Source organism: Choloepus didactylus, chromosome Y (genome assembly GCF_015220235.1).
Source record: "Choloepus didactylus isolate mChoDid1 chromosome Y, mChoDid1.pri, whole genome shotgun sequence".
NCBI classification, from domain to species: Eukaryota; Metazoa; Chordata; class Mammalia; order Pilosa; family Megalonychidae; genus Choloepus; species Choloepus didactylus.
In genome coordinates this window covers 33,005,220-33,026,253 of record NC_051335.1, presented here as the reverse complement: position 1 = coordinate 33,026,253, position 21,034 = coordinate 33,005,220, and the positions used below count along the sequence as shown (strand labels likewise).

The 21,034-nt window shown below is 38.1% G+C and overlaps 1 protein-coding gene across 1 annotated transcript; it reads left to right on the top strand.

The window, feature by feature from the left end:
- Positions 1–2,206: 2,206 nt before the first annotated feature.
- UBE2A (ubiquitin conjugating enzyme E2 A) lies at positions 2,207–20,692 on the top strand. Its single transcript, XM_037822814.1, has 6 exons — positions 2,207–2,447; positions 2,588–2,668; positions 3,081–3,106; positions 17,890–17,979; positions 18,977–19,065; positions 19,393–20,692. Exons 1-6 carry the CDS (start codon positions 2,404–2,406, stop codon positions 19,519–19,521), a joined length of 459 nt encoding a protein of 152 aa, XP_037678742.1. The 5' UTR covers positions 2,207–2,403; the 3' UTR covers positions 19,522–20,692.
- The last annotated feature ends 342 nt before the right edge of the window (positions 20,693–21,034 follow it).

The following is a 21,034-nucleotide window of genomic DNA, read 5'->3' as shown; positions in this document are numbered from 1 at the left end:
TAGTGGGAAATATAAATCCTTGGCCGTGAAGGTACCTGCTGTTAAGCAGCTGCTAGAATTACTACAATTGTCAAGCACCTCCTATCTCATATACAATAAACAAATTTCAGCACATCTGATATCTTCTCAACATCTTTACTTCAATGTCCCACCAGTCCCATGAACTCAGTCCCCAAATTTCCTCTCCCAAACCTGTCCCTCCCTCTGTATTCCCTAATTCTGTTAATGGCACCTTCAAAACCCTGGTTATCTTGGACTTGCCAGCACATTCAATCTGTTGCCACCTCCTCTCCATTTACCCCTCGTCTCCATTTTTATTGTCACTGCCTGGTTCAGTATCTCTCACCTAGAATACTGCAAGAGTCTCCTAGATGCTCTTCTGGGACTAGTCTCTGATTAAGCTTCCCAAAACACAGCTTTAGTCATCTCACTTTACTGCCCACCTTCCAAAGAACCATTAGCTTGGCACTCAAAACTCTTCATGACTTACCCAAACCTACCTTTCTTGTATCTTCTATAATTCTTAAAAGTGTATTTTGCCTACCTTGTAAGGTATCTTGGATTGATTTTTTTTTTAATTGAATTTTTTTTCTTTTTTTTTCTTTTTTTAATCTTCATTTTATTGAGATATATTCACATACCACGCAGTCATACAAAACAAATCGTACTTTCGATTGTTTACAGTACCATTACATAGTGGTACATTCATCACCCAAATCAATCCCTGGCACCTTCATTAGCACACACACAAAAATAACAAGAATAATAATTAGAGTGAAAAAGAGCAATTGAAGTAAAAAAGAACACTGGGTACCTTTGTCTGTTTGTTTCCTTCCCCTATTTTTCTACTCATCCATCCATAAACTAGACAAAGTGGAGTGTGGTCCTTATGGCTTTCCCAATCCCATTGTCACCCCTCATAAGCTACATTTTTATACAAGTGTCTTCGAGATTCATGGGTTCTGGGTTGTAGTTTGATAGTTTCAGGTATACTCGGATTGATTTTTAAAAAGTATTCTTCAAAACTGTTACTGCTTTTGCAGGTCCACTACTGTGAACCTTCTAGCAACCTGCAGCTTTTCCACGTGCATCTTACTGTCACTTTTGCTTGAGCCCCACCGCCCTTCCAATTCTTGGATATCCTCATACCTTGGACCCTTGGGAACATATAGAAGCCACTTGGCTTCTTGAACTGCCAAGGAGAAATGTGGTTCCAAAGCCAAATTGTGAGTGTCCAGAGCTAAAATCGCATTCTGCTCACCTTAAGTTCTCACTCACCCCCCTTTCTCTCGGGCACACACCACCATTTTGTTCTGCTTTGGGGCGCTCGTTAGGTCAAATGTCGGGACGCCAATCCTGGCCCACGGCTCCCTTTCATGGTCACGATTAGCCGATTCACTCTTTTGATTTTTAGTGATTTTAACCCCCTTCCGCCCCACCCTCTCCTAGTTTCCTGTGTCCCCAAGTGGGTGTGCACCGCGATTTCCCATTTTTTGAGAACTGGTTTGCTTCTGCCCATTCCTTCCTCCTCCAGTTTAGAGCTTTTAATCTTCTCTGCACCTCCCGCTCCTCCAATCATAGTGTGCAGTTTAATAAATAGTCTTGTCAGAAAGAAAGAAAAATAGGGAAAGGAAGGAAGGAAGGAAATAAAGAAAAAGAGAGAGCGAGGAAGGAAGGGCAGGAGAAAGAGAAAGAATGAAAGAGAAAGGAAGAGAGGAAGAAATAAAGTGAAAGAAAGAGAGACAGAAAGAGAAGGAAGGAAGGAAATAAGAAAAAGAGAGAAAGGAAGGAAACAAGGACGAGAGAAAGAGAAAGTGAAAGAAAGAGAAAGAGGAAAAAGAGAAAGGAAGGGAGGAAGAGAGAAAAATGCAAGAAAGAGAGAGGAAGGAAGGGAGGGAGGGAGGGAGGGAGGAAGGGAGTAAGAGAAAAATGAGAATAAAGCGTCCCAGGGTTCGTTTTAGCATTGAAGGGTGAAGATGGAACCTACTCCACCACTAAATTCTAGTGAATCGTAGGCTTTCAATTGTCCTCGCAGCAGCTTGCCTCCCACCTCACCACCATCCCAGCACTACTTCCCTCCTGCCGGGGTTTAATGACATAAGCAACTTTCCTTCCACACTACCCCCCCCTCCCCGCTCCCCGTCTTGGTACGGCCTGCTCGGCTTTAGACGCTCCAGTCCCCCCTCTCTTTCGCTTCAGGTTGGTTCAGCCCCTGTCTACTCCGGGGTGGTGCTTAGTCGGCGCCAGACCGACCCTCGACTCCGTAGGGGTAGTGCAGTTCCGCTGGGTGCTTCCTCCTCGGCTTCTTCGGCTTCTTCGGCTTCTTCACCCTCCTCGGCCTCCTTACCCTCGGCGGGTACCAGAGACCCTGGTGTATGCCCCACCCCTGACCCCACCAGAGATATGTCCACCCCGGCTCGGCGGCGCCTCATGCGGGACTTCAAGAGGTAAACCGAGAGGGGGAGCTGGGGCCGGGGGCTGCCAGCCGGGGCACAGGGCGGGTCCTGAGGCGGGGTGGGTGGGGTGGGAGGCAGCCGGCCGCGGCCGCCGGGGCCGGACTGAGGGGCCCCTGTTTGTGTCTCCGAAGGTTGCAGGAGGATCCTCCAGCCGGAGTCAGCGGGGCCCCGTCCGAGAACAACATAATGGTTTGGAACGCGGTCATTTTCGGGTGAGACTGCGTTCGGGGTGGTGGCGAGAGCTGGGGAACTCGAGTTGGCTCGCTCCGCTCTCCAGTACAGGCCCCTTGCGACGGCGGCGCGTGAAAAGGAAAATGTTTGGGTCTGGCGGGGCCTAGGCGCCTCCCCGGAGCCTGTGCCTCGATTAGTTCAGTTCCCGCTGCTAGGGGAACGGTTTGGGGTTCGAAGGGGGGCGGGGCGGGGAGTGGTGGCGGTTTGGCTCCGCGGCCTACACTGTGTCTCCGGAGCTCGAAACACCCATTTGCTGTGGCTTTCCGACCCAGGAAACGGACGGTGGTTTGTCCAAGGTGGAGATAGCAGCGCTTGGAAAAGCCACCCCCTAAGATGAACTAGGGAGAAGGGAGCCCCTTAAGCGGGAACTGACTGTTTTCCCCTCTGTTGCAGGCCCGAAGGGACCCCGTTTGAGGATGGTAAGAGAGAGTTTCTTTACCCACCTTTCAGGAGCCTGATCATCTGGGGAGAGGCTTCCCAGTCATCCTGGAAGTGCCTCCTACTTAGGAACCGGCCTCTCCCCTAACCTCTGCTTATTAAAGGCTTGACTGGAATCCAATATGTGGGAGGTTGTCCTGGCTATTGTCTGCTTCATTAAAACTGCACCTTTTTCTTTCTTTCTTCTTTTTGTAAAAAAATCAGGATAAGGCAGTTACTTTTTAAAAGGAGCGTCAAGCACTAAGCTTAAGGGTTTTTGAGGGTTGGGCTGTGATCCTGCTAAATTTGACTCCCCCTGTAAACCTAACCAGTTGCTGATAGAGACCCTAGACACCATCTAGTTGGGAATTCTGTACCCTTAAGGGTAGGAACTGTGTTCAGCAGGTGCTTAGTATGTGGTGGTTGGATGTTGCTTGGATGCAAGAATCCCTTGCACACAATTATCTGGTTCATTGAATGCCTGTCAGCATCACTGTTCTGAAATGGGTCTTTACTGGCACCTTTAATGGCCAGTTTGAGTATGCTGTTGTTTATTTTTAAATGAATTTTTAGTGTGTGCTGTTATCAAGATTTTATGGTCAGTAATCTCAAAGCAACTTCAGAATTGAGGTTAGCCTTAATGTTCCCTCTTGATTAGTGTCCAATCCACTTAAGGTACCACATGTACATATAATTTGTTATAGTTTTAGTTTTTAAATAATTTAGGTTTACTTTAAAAAGTAAATACATTAATTGTGTTTTTAAGATTTAAAAAAAACTTTTTATTTTGAGATAATTATAGATTCACGTACAGTTGTAAAAATAATAGAGACCCTGTATACCCTTCACCCAGTTCTGACCCCACCTTTGGTAACATCTTGAATGATTATGTTACAATGTTACAACTATAATATTACAAAGTTACAATCAGGCAGTTTACATTGATACACTTTAATAGGTACTCAAGTGTGTGTGTGTTTAGTTAATTGCTTTTTTTTTTTTTTTAATCATCATTTTATTGAGATATATTCACATACCACGCAGTCATACAAAACAAATTGTACTTTCGATTGTTTACAGTACCATTACATAGTTGTACATTCATCACCTAAATCAATCCCTGACACCTTCATTAGCACACACACAAAAATAACAAGAATAATAATTAGAGTGAAAAAGAGCAATTGAAGTAAAAAAGAACACTAGGTACCTTTGTCTGTTTGTTTGCTTCCCCTACTTTTCTACACATCCATCCATAAACTAGACAAAGTGGAGTTTGGTCCTTATGGCATTCCCAATCCCACTGTCACCCCTCATAAGCTACATTTTTATACAACTGTCTTCGAGATTCATGGGTTCTGGGTTGTAGTTTAATAGTTTCAGGTATCCACCACCAGCTACCCCATTTCTTTAGAACCTAAAAAAGGTTGTCTAAAGTGTGCGTAAGAGTGCCCACCAGAGTGATCTCTCGGCTCGTTTTGGAATCTCTCTGCCACTGAAGCTTATTTCATTTCCTTTCACATCCCCCTTTTGGTCAAGAAGATGTTCTCCATCCCACGATGCCGGGTCTACATTCCTCCCCGGGAGTCATATTCCACGTTGCCAGGGAGATTCACTTCCCTGGGTGTCTGATCCCACGTAGGGGGGAGGGCAGTGATTTCACCTTTCAAGTTGGCTTAGCCAGAGAGAGAGGGCCACATCTGAGCAACAAAGAGGCATTCAGGAGGAGACTCTTAGGCACAAATACAGGGAGGCCTAGCCTCTCCTTTGCAGCAGCCGTCTTCCCAAGGGTAAAACTTATGGTAGAGGGCTCAACCCATCAAACCACCAGTCCCCTATGTCTGTGGTCATGTTAGCAACCATGGAGGTGGGGTAGGCGAATACCCCTGCATTCTCCACAGGCTCCTCAAGGGGGCACTACATCTTTTTTTTTTTTTTTCCTTGTTTGTCTTTTTTCTTTTCTTTTTTTTTTTTTTTAACTTTCCCTTCTTTTTTCAAATCAACTGTATGAAAAAAAAGTTAAAAAGAAAACAAACATACAATAAAAAAACATTTCAAAGAGACCATAGCAAGGGAGTGAGAAAAAGACAACTAACCTAAGATAACTGCTTAACTTCCAACATGTTCCTACTTTACCCCAAGAAAGTTACATAATATAGCAACATTTCAGTGAACTTGTTCCTACTACATCCATCAGAAATTAACAGACCATAGTCATTTCTGGGCATCCCCAGAACGTTAAATAGCTTATCTGTTCTTCTTGGATTATTGTTCCCCCTTCCTTAATTGCTCTCTACTGCTAGTTCCCCTACATTCTACATTATAAACCATTTGTTTTACATTTTTCAAAGTTCACATTAATGGTAGCATATAATATTTCTCTTTTTGTGCCTGGCTTATTTCGCTCAGCATTATGTCTTCAAGGTTCATCCATGTTGTCATATGTTTCACCAGATCGTTCCTTCTTACTGCCGCGTAGTATTCCATCGTGTGTATATACCACATTTTATTTATCCACTCATCTGTTGAAGGACATTTGGGTTGTTTCCATCTCTTGGCAATTGTGAATAATGCTGCTATGAACATTGGCGTGCAGATATCTGTTCGTGTCACTGCTTTCCGATCTTCCGGGTATATACCGAGAAGTGCAATCGCTGGATCGAATGGTAGCTCTATATCTAGTTTTCTAAGGAACTGCCAGACTGACTTCCAGAGTGGCTGAACCATTATACAGTCCCACCAACAATGAATAAGAGTTCCAATTTCTCCACATCCCCTCCAGCATTTGTAGTTTCCTGTTTGTTTAATGGCAGCCATTCTAACCGGTGTTAGATGGTATCTCATTGTGGTCTTAATTTGCATCTCTCTAATAGCTAGTGAAGCTGAACATTTTTTCATGTGTTTCTTGGCCATTTGTATTTCCTCTTCAGAGAACTGTCTTTTCATATCTTTTGCCCATTTTATAATTGGGCTGTCTGTACTATTGTCATTGAGTTGTAGGATTTCTTTGTATATGCAAGATATCAGTCTTTTGTCAGATACATGGTTTCCAAAAATTTTTTCCCATTGAGTTGGCTGCCTCTTTACCTTTTTGAGAAATTCCTTTGAGGTGCAGAAACTTCTAAGCTTGAGGAGTTCCCATTTATCTATTTTCTCTTTTGTTGCTTGTGCTTTGGGTGTAAAGTCTAGGAAGTGGCCTCCTAATACAAGGTCTTGAAGATGTTTTCCTACATTATCTTCTAGGAGTTTTATGGTACTTTCTTTTATATTGAGATCTTTGGTCCATTTTGAGTTAATTTTTGTGTAGGGGGTGAGGTAGGGGTCTTCTTTCATTCTTTTGGATATGGATATCCAACTCTCCCAGCCCCATTTGTTGAAAAGACCATTATGGCTCAGTTCGGTGACTTTAGGGGCCTTATCAAAGATCAGTCGGCCATAGATCTGAGGGTCTATCTCTGAATTCTCAATTCGATTCCATTGATCTATATGTCTATCTTTGTGCCAGTACCATGCTGTTTTGGCAACTGTGGCTTTATAATAAGCTTCAAAGTCAGGGAGTGTAAGTCCTCCCACTTCGTTTTTCTTTTTTAGAGTGTCTTTAGCAATTCGAGGCATCTTCCCTTTCCAAATAAATTTGATAACTAGCTTTTCCAAGTCTGCAAAGTAGGTTGTTGGAATTTTGATTGGGATTGCATTGAATCTATAGATGAGTTTGGGTAGAATTGACATCTTAATGACATTTAGCCTTCCTATCCATGAACATGGAATATTTTTCCATCTTTTAAGGTCCCCTTCTATTTCTTTTAGTAGAGTTATGTAGTTTTCTTTGTATAGGTCTTTTACATCTTTGGTTAAGTTTATTCCTAGGTACTTGATTTTTTTAGTTGCTATTGAAAATGGTATCTTTTTCTTGAGTGTCTCTTCAGTTTGTTCATTTCTAGCATATAGAAACATTACTGACTTATGTGCATTAATCTTGTATCCCGCTACTTTGCTAAATTTGTTTATTAGCTCTAGTAGGTGTATCGTTGATTTCTCAGGGTTTTCTAGATATAAGATCATATCATCTGCAAACAATGACAGTTTTACTTCTTCTTTTCCAATTTGGATGCCTTTTATTTCTTTGTCTTGCCGGATTGCCCTGGCTAGCACTTCCAGCACAATGTTGAATAACAGTGGTGACAGCGGGCATCCTTGTCTTGTTCCTGATCTTAGAGGGAAGGCTTTCAGTCTCTCACCATTGAGTACTATGCTGGCTGTGGGTTTTTCATATATGCTCTTTATCATGTTGAGGAAGTTTCCTTCAATTCCTACCTTTTGAAGTGTTTTTATCAAAAAGGGATGTTGGATTTTGTCAAATGCTTTTTCAGCATCTATTGAGATGATCAATTGATTTTTCCCCTTCGAGTTTTTAATGTGTTGTAATACATTGATTGTTTTTCTTATGTTGAACCATCCTTGCATGCCTGGAATGAACCCCACTTGGTCATGGTGTATGATTTTTTTAATGTGTCTTTGGATTCGATTTGCAAGTATTTTGTTGAGGATTTTTGCATCTATATTCATTAGGGAGATTGGCCGGTAGTTTTCCTTTTTTGTAGCATCTTTGCCTGGTTTTGGTATTAGATTGATGTTAGCTTCATAAAATGAGTTAGGTAGTGTTCCATTTTTTTCAATGTTTTGAAAGAGTTTGAGTAAGATTGGTGTCAGTTCTTTCTGGAAAGTTTGGTAGAATTCCCCTGTGAAGCCATCTGGCCCTGGGCATTTATTTGTGGGAAGATTTTTGATGACTGATTGGATCTCTTTGCTTGTGATGGGTTGGTTGAGGTCTTCTATTTCTTCTCTGGTCAGTCTAGGTTGTTCATATGTTTCCAGGGAATTGTCCATTTCCTCTACATTATCCAGTTTGTTGCCATACAGTTGTTCATAATATCCTCTTATAATTTTTTTAATTTCTTCAGGATCTGCAGTTATGTCACCTTTTTCATTCATTATTTTGTTTATATGGGTCTTCTCTCTTTTTGATTTTGTCAGTCTAGCTAGGGGCTTGTCAATCTTGTTGATCTTCTCAAAGAACCAACTTTTGGTGATATTTATCCTTTCTATTGTTTTTTTGTTCTCTATGTCATTTATTTCTGCTTTAATCCTTGTTATTTCTTTTCTTGTACTTGGTTTAGGATTGGTTTGCTGTTCATTTTCTAGCTTCTTTAGTTGATCCATTAGTTCTTTGATTTTGGCTCTTTCTTCCTTTTTAATATATGCGTTTAGTGCTATAAATTTCCCCCTTAGCACTGCTTTTGCTGCATCCCATAGGTTTTGGTATGTTGTGTTCTCATTTTCATTCGTCTCTATATATTTAGCAATTTCTCTTGCTATTTCTTCTTTAACCCACTGATTGTTTAGGAGTGTGTTGTTTAACCTCCAGGTATTTGTGAATTTTCTAAGTCTCTGATGGTTATTGACTTCTAATTGTATTCCATTGTGGTCAGAGAATGTGCTTTGAATAATTTCAATCTTTTTAAATTTATTGAGGCTTGTTTTATGTCCCAGCATATGATCTATTCTGGAGAAAGTTCCGTGAGCACTAGAAAAGTATGTGTATCCTGGTGATTTGGGATGTAATGTCCTGTAGATGTCTGTTAAATCTAATTCATTTATCAGATTGTTTAGGTTTTCAATTTCCTTATTGGTCTTCTGTCTGGTTGATCTATCTATAGGAGAGAGTGATGTGTTGAAGTCTCCCACAATTATTGTGGAAACATCAATTGCTTCCTTTAGTTTTGCCAATGTTTCTCTCATGTATTTTGTGGCACCTTGATTGGGTGCATAGACATTTACGATTGTTATTTCTTCTTGCTGAATTGCCCCTTTTATTAGTATGTAGTGGCCTTCTTTGTCTCTCAAAACATCCCTGCATAGTTAATTGCTTTTTGAAAGTTTAATAATTTAAAAGATGATTAAACGTATGTACTACTAATTGCCATTGTTCTACTCATGAAATTCTTTAATACTTGAAGTATTTAAAAAAAGCAAAGGATCTTTCTGTTGTTTTTTTTTTTTTTTTTTTTTTTTTCTAGACAAAGGAGAGAGATCTTTAATGTGAAAAGAATATATCAGATGAAGAAAAATACTCCAGTGAAAACTGGGGAAGGATATAAACATTGGTATCTAAGGCAAATAACAGTGAGTGAATAAATGAAAAGATGCACAACATAATTAGTAACAAAGAAATTCAAATCCAATGCAAGATACTCTTTTCATGTAGCAGACTGACTGTGATTAAAAAAATGAACAATACCAAGTGATGTAGAGGATACAGGAAAGCACACTCACACACTGCACTTGGGACATTTCTCTGAATAATAAACCAGTGTAAGTGTTTTACCCTTTAATTTCAAATGTGTTTAAACTGAAAAATATATAGGTTTGGAATATAGACCAAAAGCTTTATATCAATGTTAAAGTTCTTGAACTTGATAACTGTGCTTAAGGAGGTTACATAAATGAATATCCTTGTTCTTAGAAAATGTACATTGAAGTATTATGTGTTCAAGGAGCATGATGTATACAAACTACTCTCAAATATTTAGAAAGCTGATAGATACATAGACAGAGACAGATGGAATGAGGTAACAAATGTAGCACAATGTTACAACTGGTAGATTTGGGTATGGGGGAGGGTATGTTAGAGTCTTCTGTGTGGGTGTTGTACTATTTTTGATATAATTGCGATGGGAAGCTGTCAGAGGGTTTTTTTTTTTTTTTTTTTTAAATCATCATTTTATTGAGATATATTCACATACCACGCAGTCATACAAAACAAATTGTACTTTCGATTGTTTACAGTACCATTACATAGTTGTACATTCATCACCTAAATCAATCCCTGACACCTTCATTAGCACACACACAAAAATAACAAGAATAATAATTAGAGTGAAAAAGAGCAATTGAAGTAAAAAAGAACACTGGGTACCTTTGTCTGTTTGTTTCCTTCCCCTACTTTTCTACACATCCATCCATAAACTAGACAAAGTGGTGTTTGGTCCTTATGGCTTTCCCAATCCCATTGTCACCCCTCATAAGCTACATTTTTATACAACTGTCTTCGAGATTCATGGGTTCTGGGTTGTAGTTTGATAGTTTCAGGTATCCACCACCAGCTACCCCAATTCTTTAGAACCTAAAAAGGGTTGTCTAAAGTGTGCATAAGAGTGCCCACCAGAGTGACCTCTCGGCTCCTTTTGGAATCTCTCTGCCACTGAAGCTTATTTCATTTCCTTTCACATCCCCCTTTTGGTCAAGAAGATGTTCTCCGTCCCACGGTGCCAGGTCTACATTCCTCCCTGGGAGTCATATTCCACGTTGCCAGGGAGATTCACTTCCCTGGGTGTCTGATCCCACGTAGGGGGGAGGGCAGTGATTTCACCTTTCAAGTTGGCTTAGCCAGAGAGAGAGGGCCACATCTGAGCAACAAAGAGGCATTCAGGAGGAGACTCTTAGGCACAAATACAGGGAGGCCTAGCCTCTCCTTTGCAGCAACCGTCTTCCCAAGGGTAAAACTTATGGTAGAGGGCTCAACCCATCAAACCACCAGTCCCCTATGTCTGTGGTCATGTTAGCAACCATGGAGGTGGGGTAGGCGAATACCCCTGCATTCTCCACAGGCTCCTCAAGGGGGCACTACATCTTTTTTTTTTTTTTTTCCCCTTGTTTGTCTTTTTTCTTTTCTTTTTTTTTTTTTTTTAACTTTCCCTTCTTTTTTTAAATCACCTGTATGAAAAAAAAAGTTAAAAAGAAAACAAACATACAATAAAAGAGCATTTCAAAGAGACCATAGCAAGGGAGTAAGAAAAAGACAACTAACCTAAGATAACTGCTTAACTTCCAACATGTTCCTACTTTACCCCAAGAAAGTTACATAATATAGCAACATTTCAGTGAACTTGTTCCTACTACAACCATCAGAAATTAACAGACCATAGTCATTTCTGGGCATCCCCAGAACGTTAAATAGCTTATCTGTTCTTCCTGGATTATTGTTCCCCCTTCCTTAATTGCTCTCTACTGCTAGTTCCCCTAAATTCTACATTATAAACCATTTGTTTTACATTTTTCAAAGTTCACATTAGTGGTAGCATATAATATTTCTCTTTTTGTGCCTGGCTTATTTCGCTCAGCATTATGTCTTCAAGGTTCATCCATGTTGTCATATGTTTCACGAGATCGTTCCTTCTTACTGCCGCGTAGTATTCCATCGTGTGTATATACCACATTTTATTTATCCACTCATCTGTTGAAGGACATTTGGGTTGTTTCCATCTCTTGGCAATTGTGAATAATGCTGCTATGAACATTGGCGTGCAGATATCTGTTCGTGTCACTGCTTTCCGATCTTCCGGGTATATACCGAGGAGTGCAATCGCTGGATCGAATGGTAGCTCTATATCTAGTTTTCTAAGGAACTGCCAGACTGACTTCCAGAGTGGCTGAACCATTATACAGTCCCACCAACAATGAATAAGAGTTCCAATTTCTCCACATCCCCTCCAGCATTTGTAGTTTCCTGTTTGTTTAATGGCAGCCATTCTAACCGGTGTTAGATGGTATCTCATTGTGGTCTTAATTTGCATCTCTCTAATAGCTAGTGAAGCTGAACATTTTTTCATGTGTTTCTTGGTCATTTGTATTTCCTCTTCAGAGAACTGTCTTTTCATATCTTTTGCCCATTTTATAATTGGGCTGTCTGTACTATTGTCATTGAGTTGTAGGATTTCTTTGTATATGCAAGATATCAGTCTTTTGTCAGATACATGGTTTCCAAAAATTTTTTCCCATTGAGTTGGCTGCCTCTTTACCTTTTTGAGAAATTCCTTTGAGGTGCAGAAACTTCTAAGCTTGAGGAGTTCCCATTTATCTATTTTCTCTTTTGTTGCTTGTGCTTTGGGTGTAAAGTCTAGGAAGTGGCCTCCTAATACAAGGTCTTGAAGATGTTTTCCTACATTATCTTCTAGGAGTTTTATGGTACTTTCTTTTATATTGAGATCTTTGGTCCATTTTGAGTTAATTTTTGTGTAGGGGGTGAGGTAGGGGTCCTCTTTCATTCTTTTGGATATGGATATCCAACTCTCCCAGCCCCATTTGTTGAAAAGACCATTATGGCTCAGTTCGGTGACTTTGGGGGCCTTATCAAAGATCAGTCGGCCATAGATCTGAGGGTCTATCTCTGAATTCTCAATTCGATTCCATTGATCTATATGTCTATCTTTGTGCCAGTACCATGCTGTCTTGGCAACTGTGGCTTTATAATAAGCTTCAAAGTCAGGGAGTGTAAGTCCTCCCACTTCGTTTTTCTTTTTTAGAGTGTCTTTAGCAATTCGAGGCATCTTCCCTTTCCAAATAAATTTGATAACTAGCTTTTCCAAGTCTGCAAAGTAGGTTGTTGGAATTTTGATTGGGATTGCATTGAATCTGTAGATGAGTTTGGGTAGAATTGACATCTTAATGACATTTAGCCTTCCTATCCATGAACATGGAATATTTTTCCATCTTTTAAGGTCCCCTTCTATTTCTTTTAGTAGAGTTATGTAGTTTTCTTTGTATAGGTCTTTTACATCTTTGGTTAAGTTGATTCCTAGGTACTTGATTTTTTTAGTTGCTATTGAAAATGGTATCTTTTTCTTGAGTGTCTCTTCAGTTTGTTCATTTCTAGCATATAGAAACATTACTGACTTATGTGCATTAATCTTGTATCCCGCTACTTTGCTAAATTTGTTTATTAGCTCTAGTAGGTGTATCGTTGATTTCTCAGGGTTTTCTAGATATAAGATCATATCATCTGCAAACAATGACAGTTTTACTTCTTCTTTTCCAATTTGGATGCCTTTTATTTCTTTGTCTTGCCGGATTGCCCTGGCTAGCACTTCCAGCACAATGTTGAATAACAGTGGTGACAGCGGGCATCCTTGTCTTGTTCCTGATCTTAGAGGGAAGGCTTTCAGTCTCTCACCATTGAGTACTATGCTGGCTGTGGGTTTTTCATATATGCTCTTTATCATGTTGAGGAAGTTTCCTTCAATTCCTACCTTTTGAAGTGTTTTTATCAAAAAGGGATGTTGGATTTTGTCAAATGCTTTTTCAGCATCTATTGAGATGATCAATTGATTTTTCCCTTTCGAGTTTTTAATGTGTTGTAATACATTGATTGTTTTTCTGATGTTGAACCATCCTTGCATGCCTGGAATGAACCCCACTTGGTCATGGTGTATGATTTTTTTAATGTGTCTTTGGATTCGATTTGCAAGTATTTTGTTGAGGATTTTTGCATCTATATTCATTAGGGAGATTGGCCGGTAGTTTTCCTTTTTTGTAGCATCTTTGCCTGGTTTTGGTATTAGATTGATGTTAGCTTCATAAAATGAGTTAGGTAGTGTTCCATTTTTTTCAATGTTTTGAAAGAGTTTGAGTAAGATTGGTGTCAGTTCTTTCTGGAAAGTTTGGTAGAATTCCCCTGTGAAGCCATCTGGCCCTGGGCATTTATTTGTGGGAAGATTTTTGATGACTGATTGGATCTCTTTGCTTGTGATGGGTTGGTTGAGGTCTTCTATTTCTTCTCTGGTCAGTCTAGGTTGTTCATATGTTTCCAGGAAATTGTCCATTTCTTCTACATTATCCAGTTTGTTGCCATACAGTTGTTCATAATATCCTCTTATAATTTTTTTAATTTCTTCAGGATCTGCAGTTATGTCACCTTTTTCATTCATTATTTTGTTTATATGGGTCTTCTCTCTTTTTGATTTTGTCAGTCTAGCTAGGGGCTTGTCAATCTTGTTGATCTTCTCAAAGAACCAACTTTTGGTGATATTTATCCTTTCTATTGTTTTTTTGTTCTCTATGTCATTTATTTCTGCTTTAATCCTTGTTATTTCTTTTCTTCTACTTGGTTTAGGATTGGTTTGCTGTTCATTTTCTAGCTTCTTCAGTTGATCCATTAGTTCTTTGATTTTGGCTCTTTCTTCCTTTTTAATATATGCGTTTAGTGCTATAAATTTCCCCCTTAGCACTGCTTTTGCTGCATCCCATAGGTTTTGGTATGTTGTGTTCTCATTTTCATTCGTCTCTATATATTTAGCAATTTCTCTTGCTATTTCTTCTTTAACCCACTGATTGTTTAGGAGTGTGTTGTTTAACCTCCAGGTATTTGTGAATTTTCTAAGTCTCTGATGGTTATTGACTTCTAATTGTATTCCATTGTGGTCAGAGAATGTGCTTTGAATAATTTCAATCTTTTTAAATTTATTGAGGCTTGTTTTATGTCCCAGCATATGATCTATTCTGGAGAAAGTTCCGTGAGCACTAGAAAAGTATGTGTATCCTGGTGATTTGGGATGTAATGTCCTGTAGATGTCTGTTAAATCTAATTCATTTATCAGATTGTTTAGGTTTTCAATTTCCTTATTGGTCTTCTGTCTGGTTGATCTATCTATAGGAGAGAGTGATGTGTTGAAGTCTCCCACAATTATTGTGGAAACATCAATTGCTTCCTTTAGTTTTGCCAATGTTTCTCTCATGTATTTTGTGGCACCTTGATTGGGTGCATAGACATTTACGATTGTTATTTCTTCTTGCTGAATTGCCCCTTTTATTAGTATGTAGTGGCCTTCTTTGTCTCTCAAAACATCCCTGCATAGTTAATTGCTTTTTGAAAGTTTAATAATTTAAAAGATGATTAAACGTATGTACTACTAATTGCCATTGTTCTACTCATGAAATTCTTTAATACTTGAAGTATTTAAAAAAAGCAAAGGATCTTTCTGTTGTTTTTTTTTCTCTCAATGATTTATCTTCCTTTGGTCATGTAGCATTTGTGATATACATGCACATAACTCAATTTGAAGGTGAGAACAAAAACATGCCTGCAAATTACTTAGTACATACTTATGTTGCTGAGTCGGATTGCTTTTTGATTGTCCTGGTCCCCAAAATGTTATGAGGTAGGTCAATAACAACCAATTCTGTATTTTGTCTCAAATACTCAAATGTCCCTAGGAAACTGTTGACAGTCACCTGAATACTTTTAGCTTCCTCTCTACCTTCACCCCCTGGGTAAATATCACTGCTCTTCAGTACTGCAATAAAAAGAAATGACAGCAGGAGAGAGTGATTTTGAAGGCATACTACTTTGGTGCAGTTAATCATTTGAACTGATCCGTAGCAAGATCTAGCTAGACTTAATTCTCCTCTACTAGATTGCTGCCTAGTTCTTTATACCTAAGCTTTATGTGCAGATTAACTGTGTATTTGCTTTAGCTCTAGCAGGCTTGGTTTTCATTGGCTTCTTTTTTCCTCCTCATTTTACTCAGACTGCTTTATGTTGGGCACAGCTTTATTAATAGTGCATCACTTTGCTGGGGGTTGGCTACTTAAATGTTTCAAGGGTGCTTCTCTTGTTTTAAGTGGTATGAATTGAAAAGGTACTTAGGGAGTCCATTATCTACCTGGACCTTCCCCTTGACATTACTGGCTCTATTTCTGATGATGTGTATCTCCATCCTGGCATTGCTGAAAGGAATTACTCAGGCTAAATGAGAGTACCCTTTATGATTCATTCTGTTGAACAGTCTGATATCCATGGATACTTTCTCAGGTGTCTGCAACACTGACTGTGGCTATATATTTTAAAAAATTGACCATTTTTTGAATACCCCTTATTTAGGGTTAGGGAATTTACTGGAAAAGATGGATTAGGGACAAGTGGCATAGTTGATTTTGCTATTTCCAATGTATTATATGAATTAGCCCCCAAAGTGCTTTTGCTTCTTCCTTGAAAGCCATTTGTAGTGGAAATTTCTAGAACAGTCCAGCCCTAGTTGAAGAGATGAAAGCTTAAGAAAAGGAACTCTTAAAGGTATTTTGATCTAACTTCACACATTTGAAGTAAGAGGAGTATGTTCCCAGGAGCTTATACTGCCAAACAAAACATTGAGGGAAAATGCTTTCTCATCAAAATAATTTGGTATATATGTTGAATACAAAGGTTATGGAATATAGTATTCTTCATCACATCATCTAAATTTAATAGGCAGATGTATTCTTAAGGATTTAATAGATGAATTCTTAAGGATTTGGATGTAAATCTTTTCTTTTTTAAAATGAATCACTTTAAATCCACTAAGAGTGTTCTTAAGGTAAATAACTCCTATGGTATGGAATGTTGGGGTATTTTAAAAATCAGAATTTTCAGTCATCAAAAAAATTTTAAGTACATCTATGTTCTGATAGACTGTAGAACATTTGTTCATTCCATAATATTTTACTCTCTGTCCTCCTTATTTATAATACATATTATCTTCAGATCCGGCTTTCAGAAGAAAATAGTTTGGGGAATATAATATGTCCCTATATGTTGCATTTTTAATTACTCAGAAACTTCAGGACACATGTTCTTTCCAAGGATAACTTCATTAGTAAATCAGTAAAACTTTTTGATATTGTTCTACATAATAGATCTAGCAGTAACACGGTTCTAGTATTCTCTTTTCTTAAACAGTGATGAACCTGTTGATGGAAGCAAGGTGGAAATAAATTGCTAACTCTGAAGGAACCAGTAACAAATTATACTTCATCTCAAGTATGGTTTATTGTAGTAGAATAAGTAATTTATTAAATGGACCAGAGTAATATAGTAGAATGTGCATTACCTTATACCAGATACTTTAGTGCCTCATAAGCTCAAGTTTACTTGAAGAGATTTCAGTCAGGAAAGGAAACCTTGCCCAGTCTTTCTCTTGAATTTATTAAACACAGTTAAAAATAACATTTTGAAGGACATAATCTCCCCCAAATCACAGCATCCTACAATTCTTGAATGAGTTTCAGTTTATCCATTCCTTATAAACAGGTCTATAACCTAGTATGCTTTAGGGCCTCCTGATACCTTAGGTTGACATATATTCAATAAAAATAAATTCATTTCAATAGTAGCCTGAAGAGACCTCATTAGAAAGATAAATTTGCTAGAGACATGAATGCAGTCTAAACCAAATATGATTTTTAAAATTATTTCTCCCATTAAATTTCTTTCATTAGTGTAAATAAGTTGGTTTTATAGTGAAGTACCTTATGAGTCACACTCATGGGTTTTAGAGAGGGACTAGAAAGTTTTTTCTAGCTTAAATTTATGTTTTCATTAGAGTCACTGTTAGCATGAAAAGGAACCATTGAACACATAATATTCCCCTTCTATCCTGGGGATAGGATATCATAAAATTTTAAAAATATTTTGATTATTGATTTGTATTTCAGACATTGGTTTTTTTAACCTTTGTGCTTTCATCATTTCTAGTCCATTTCAAAATCACTGGAGAGTTTAAGATGGCAGCTGACTAAATAGGCCTTTGAGGTGTTTCAGTCTTCTAAAGGAAGAAGGCCCAATTTTGGCCCCAGTTCTTTTCATTTTATTTTAAGGATGCTTTCAAAATGTACAGTGGCTAAAGTTATCCTGCAGGCAGTAATTCCAAGTTTAAGATGGCTGTCTTTAAGTTTGGGGGAGAATGGCACATACACAAAAAATCACCTCTGTTTACGTGGTGGTTTTTAAAATATCTGTCCATTTTTAGAGTTACTGAAGTTGTATCTATTACCTGGTCTCTCTTTCCTCTGTACCCTACCTGTTTGCATTATTTCATTTAACACTTTTTAAAAAATAAGGTAGAATGAAAAACATAAAGAACTATTGAACAAAGTGATAAATATATTTTCTTAAGCTTTTCTTTTCTAACTACAGGAACATTTAAGCTTACAATAGAATTCACTGAAGAATATCCGAATAAACCACCTACTGTTAGATTTGTCTCTAAGATGTTTCATCCAAATGGCAAGTATCAGTTTTAATACAGTACTTTAAACTACTACCATGTTATTATGGAGGTATTCCACATTTCCTATTTATTTATCTGTAGTACCTGTTTATTTGTTTAGTTATCTTGCTTTGTCCTGAAAGCTGACCTTGTTCATAGTGGTCTCTTGCTGTCTGGATCGGTAGAATTAGTACTGAAGCAGGGAAGTTACCCTCCCTTTGCTCAGAGTCTAAGAGCTTCCTGATTTTGATGATCTTTATCATTTGCTTATTAAACAAAATAATGATGCTCTTAAGGTTTGCTTTTAATCTTACACCAGATTGGGGTAGTCTTGTGCTATAATTTGTTTCCCTAACATTTAGAGCAGGTTTTCAACTTTGGATGTACATCGTAGTTGCCATGGAACATTTAAAAAGTAGACACCCTGGCTCCATTCCAGATCTATTGAATATCAGATTCTGTGGTTAAGGGCCAGGTATACAGTGGGTTGGGAAAGTGCCACAGGTGATTCCAACTTACCATATTTTGCTTTTTTCTCTAGTAGTAAGCGTAGACAAGCTTGTCTTTTGTTCAGATTAAAAAAGTATTGTCCAAGGTATCTGATACTGTTATCTTTATGCCAAAACGAAACCCTATGAACTCTGAGCTGTCTTTTGGATGTTGTTTCAGATAAGAGATATAGTTTACAAATTTGGTGAATGAATTTCCAAGAAATCTATGGATGGCTAGGGACTCTGTTAGAAAGTATGTATGATTTCCTGGATAGTAGGGCAGTCTTTTCAGAAGAATGAACACTAAGTATCTTCCAGTTTTACACCGATCACATTTGACATTCTCTGATGATACTGATTATTACACTAGGAACAATTATGACTCATCTTTTTAGGAAGTTAACTGGGAAGTAGCCTAGGAATCTTTTTCAACTTCAGATGCATTCTTGACTATATTTGTCTTGACTATAATGTTAAAATCTTAATGGTTTTACATTTAACATACCAACTTCTATGCTCTTAGTCTATGCAGATGGTAGTATATGTCTGGATATACTTCAGAACCGCTGGAGTCCAACCTATGATGTGTCTTCCATTTTAACATCCATTCAGGTAAATTTTCCTCAATGTGACTAACTATGGCCTCTGATATGTTTATATTAGCAATTGAATTGTTTTTGAAAGTTATAACTTAATAGACTTTTTTATTTGGCCAAAGCTTATAGACAAAAGGTAGTTCATTAAGACCCAAACCACCAGAAAACATTATATATTTATTTTCCTAGCTCCTAGCAGATTAATGTCACTCTAGGTTAGTGTGCTAAAGAGAGTCAACTTAGCACAATTCAAATGAGGATCACTACCTTATAAAATAGCTGTTTGTTCTGAATATTTTTCTTTTGCATAGATGAACTCACATTTTAAAAATTGTCTCTGTAGTCTCTATTGGATGAACCTAATCCCAACAGTCCAGCAAATAGCCAGGCTGCTCAGCTGTATCAAGAGAACAAGCGGGAATATGAGAAGCGTGTTTCTGCAATAGTAGAACAGAGCTGGCGCGACTGTTGACCCGGGTGCAGCAAAAGAAGTGCTGGTCATAAGAAAATTATATATGATGTGTTCATCACCTTCCTGTTCCTCAGTGTGGTTACATTTACTTTATTAAATGCAAAATAGCTGTTGTACTGTTTCCATCTTCCCTTGCCAAGTTTTTCCTACCCTTCTACCCTCTCCTTGAACATCAGAAAACATCCTGTATGAATTCAAATGTACTGTACCTGGGTTACTTGCAAAATTTACTAATGTTTAATTCCTTTTCTGTGGTATTTCATATCCAGTCTTAGGGCAGTATTGTTACTGTATTTTACACTAAGCTTTTAAAATGAATCGTTATACAAGTGGTGCTTATGCTTATCTTGATGACCAGAATGTTATTTTTAACAAAAAGATTGCTGAAGTGTTTCATCCTGGCTGGTCCTTCACTTGTGTTGAATTTCAAAGTAAATGTGTGTGGCATAGAGCCCACAGAGAATAGTGAAGCAAATCCATATAAACATCCATTGTGAAAGAGCAATGGAGGGTAAAACTCTTATGGTACTAGGATATAGCCAATATGAGTTATAAGATAGCGTTTATTAGTAGGAAGGACTCAGCCACAGGAGTGCAGCAATTGTGGAAACAGACGCATCCTCTCCTTGTGAGATACTGACTGGTTGTACCCATGCTAAGTTTCAGAATACTGAAGTGTTTTTTTTTGGTGGTGGGGGGGGTTGCTATTTAAAGAGGTGTGGGAGCAGAGGAAACAAAATCACTCGATTTTAAGCTAGGGAAAGTTGGAGAGTCTTTCATCTTTTTAAAAGAGCAGTGCTGCCCTAGAAAAATAAGCTTACAGTCCCCCATCTTTTTTTCTGAGTTTTAATTCATCCAAGGAAGGGAGTAATCTGTGGCAAATTATTTTCCACTCAAATCCTGAGTTCACACTGCATGCTTTCGTTTCTTCCCTTTCAGCATTATGAAGACCTTAAAGTCAATGTCTGCAATCTTTCTTTGGGTATTTATACTTTTAGATATACAGTACCTTTAAGTAGCAGTGTGGGATAAGGCTTGTAAATGTTTTGTTCTAATGTTCTATTGTTATATTTTGTGCATTTCTCACTCCTAAGTCTAACTTTGCACAAGTAACCCATGTAAAAAAATGTACATTTTTCAAAACTTGTAAATAAAAATAATCTTAAAATTTTGTAGTCAAGGTGTAATTGTATTTTAGCTCAGTATGAACTTTTAGTATTGCGTTCTTATTGGAATCTCATATCCACTCATTTCCAACCTTAAAATAAACATTGAGATGAAAGGAAAAATACTGATTCTGGGAGTGGAAAACAGGTACCTTTGGAGAGAACCCTTTTTTTCTTTTCAGTTACAAGTGTTAAACTTTCTTTTTAATTTAACATTTTAACAATAAAACTATCAAAACAATTACTCCAGTATCACATTATGGTCAATTGTGATAAAGGTGAGAATAAACAAATCAGGATATTTGCCTGAGCCCTCAGAGACCAGGACCTAACTCATTGATCTTGAC

Excerpts from the sequence above, each read along its gene's own strand:
- UBE2A (XM_037822814.1), top strand. The coding sequence starts at position 2,404 with ATGTCCACCCCGGCTCGGCGGCGCCTCATGCGGGACTTCAAGAG. Across the intron at positions 3,107-17,889 it reads AGGGACCCCGTTTGAGGATG|GAACATTTAAGCTTACAATA; the intron begins GTAAGAGAGAGT and ends TTCTAACTACAG. Across the intron at positions 19,066-19,392 it reads CCATTTTAACATCCATTCAG|TCTCTATTGGATGAACCTAA; the intron begins GTAAATTTTCCT and ends TTGTCTCTGTAG.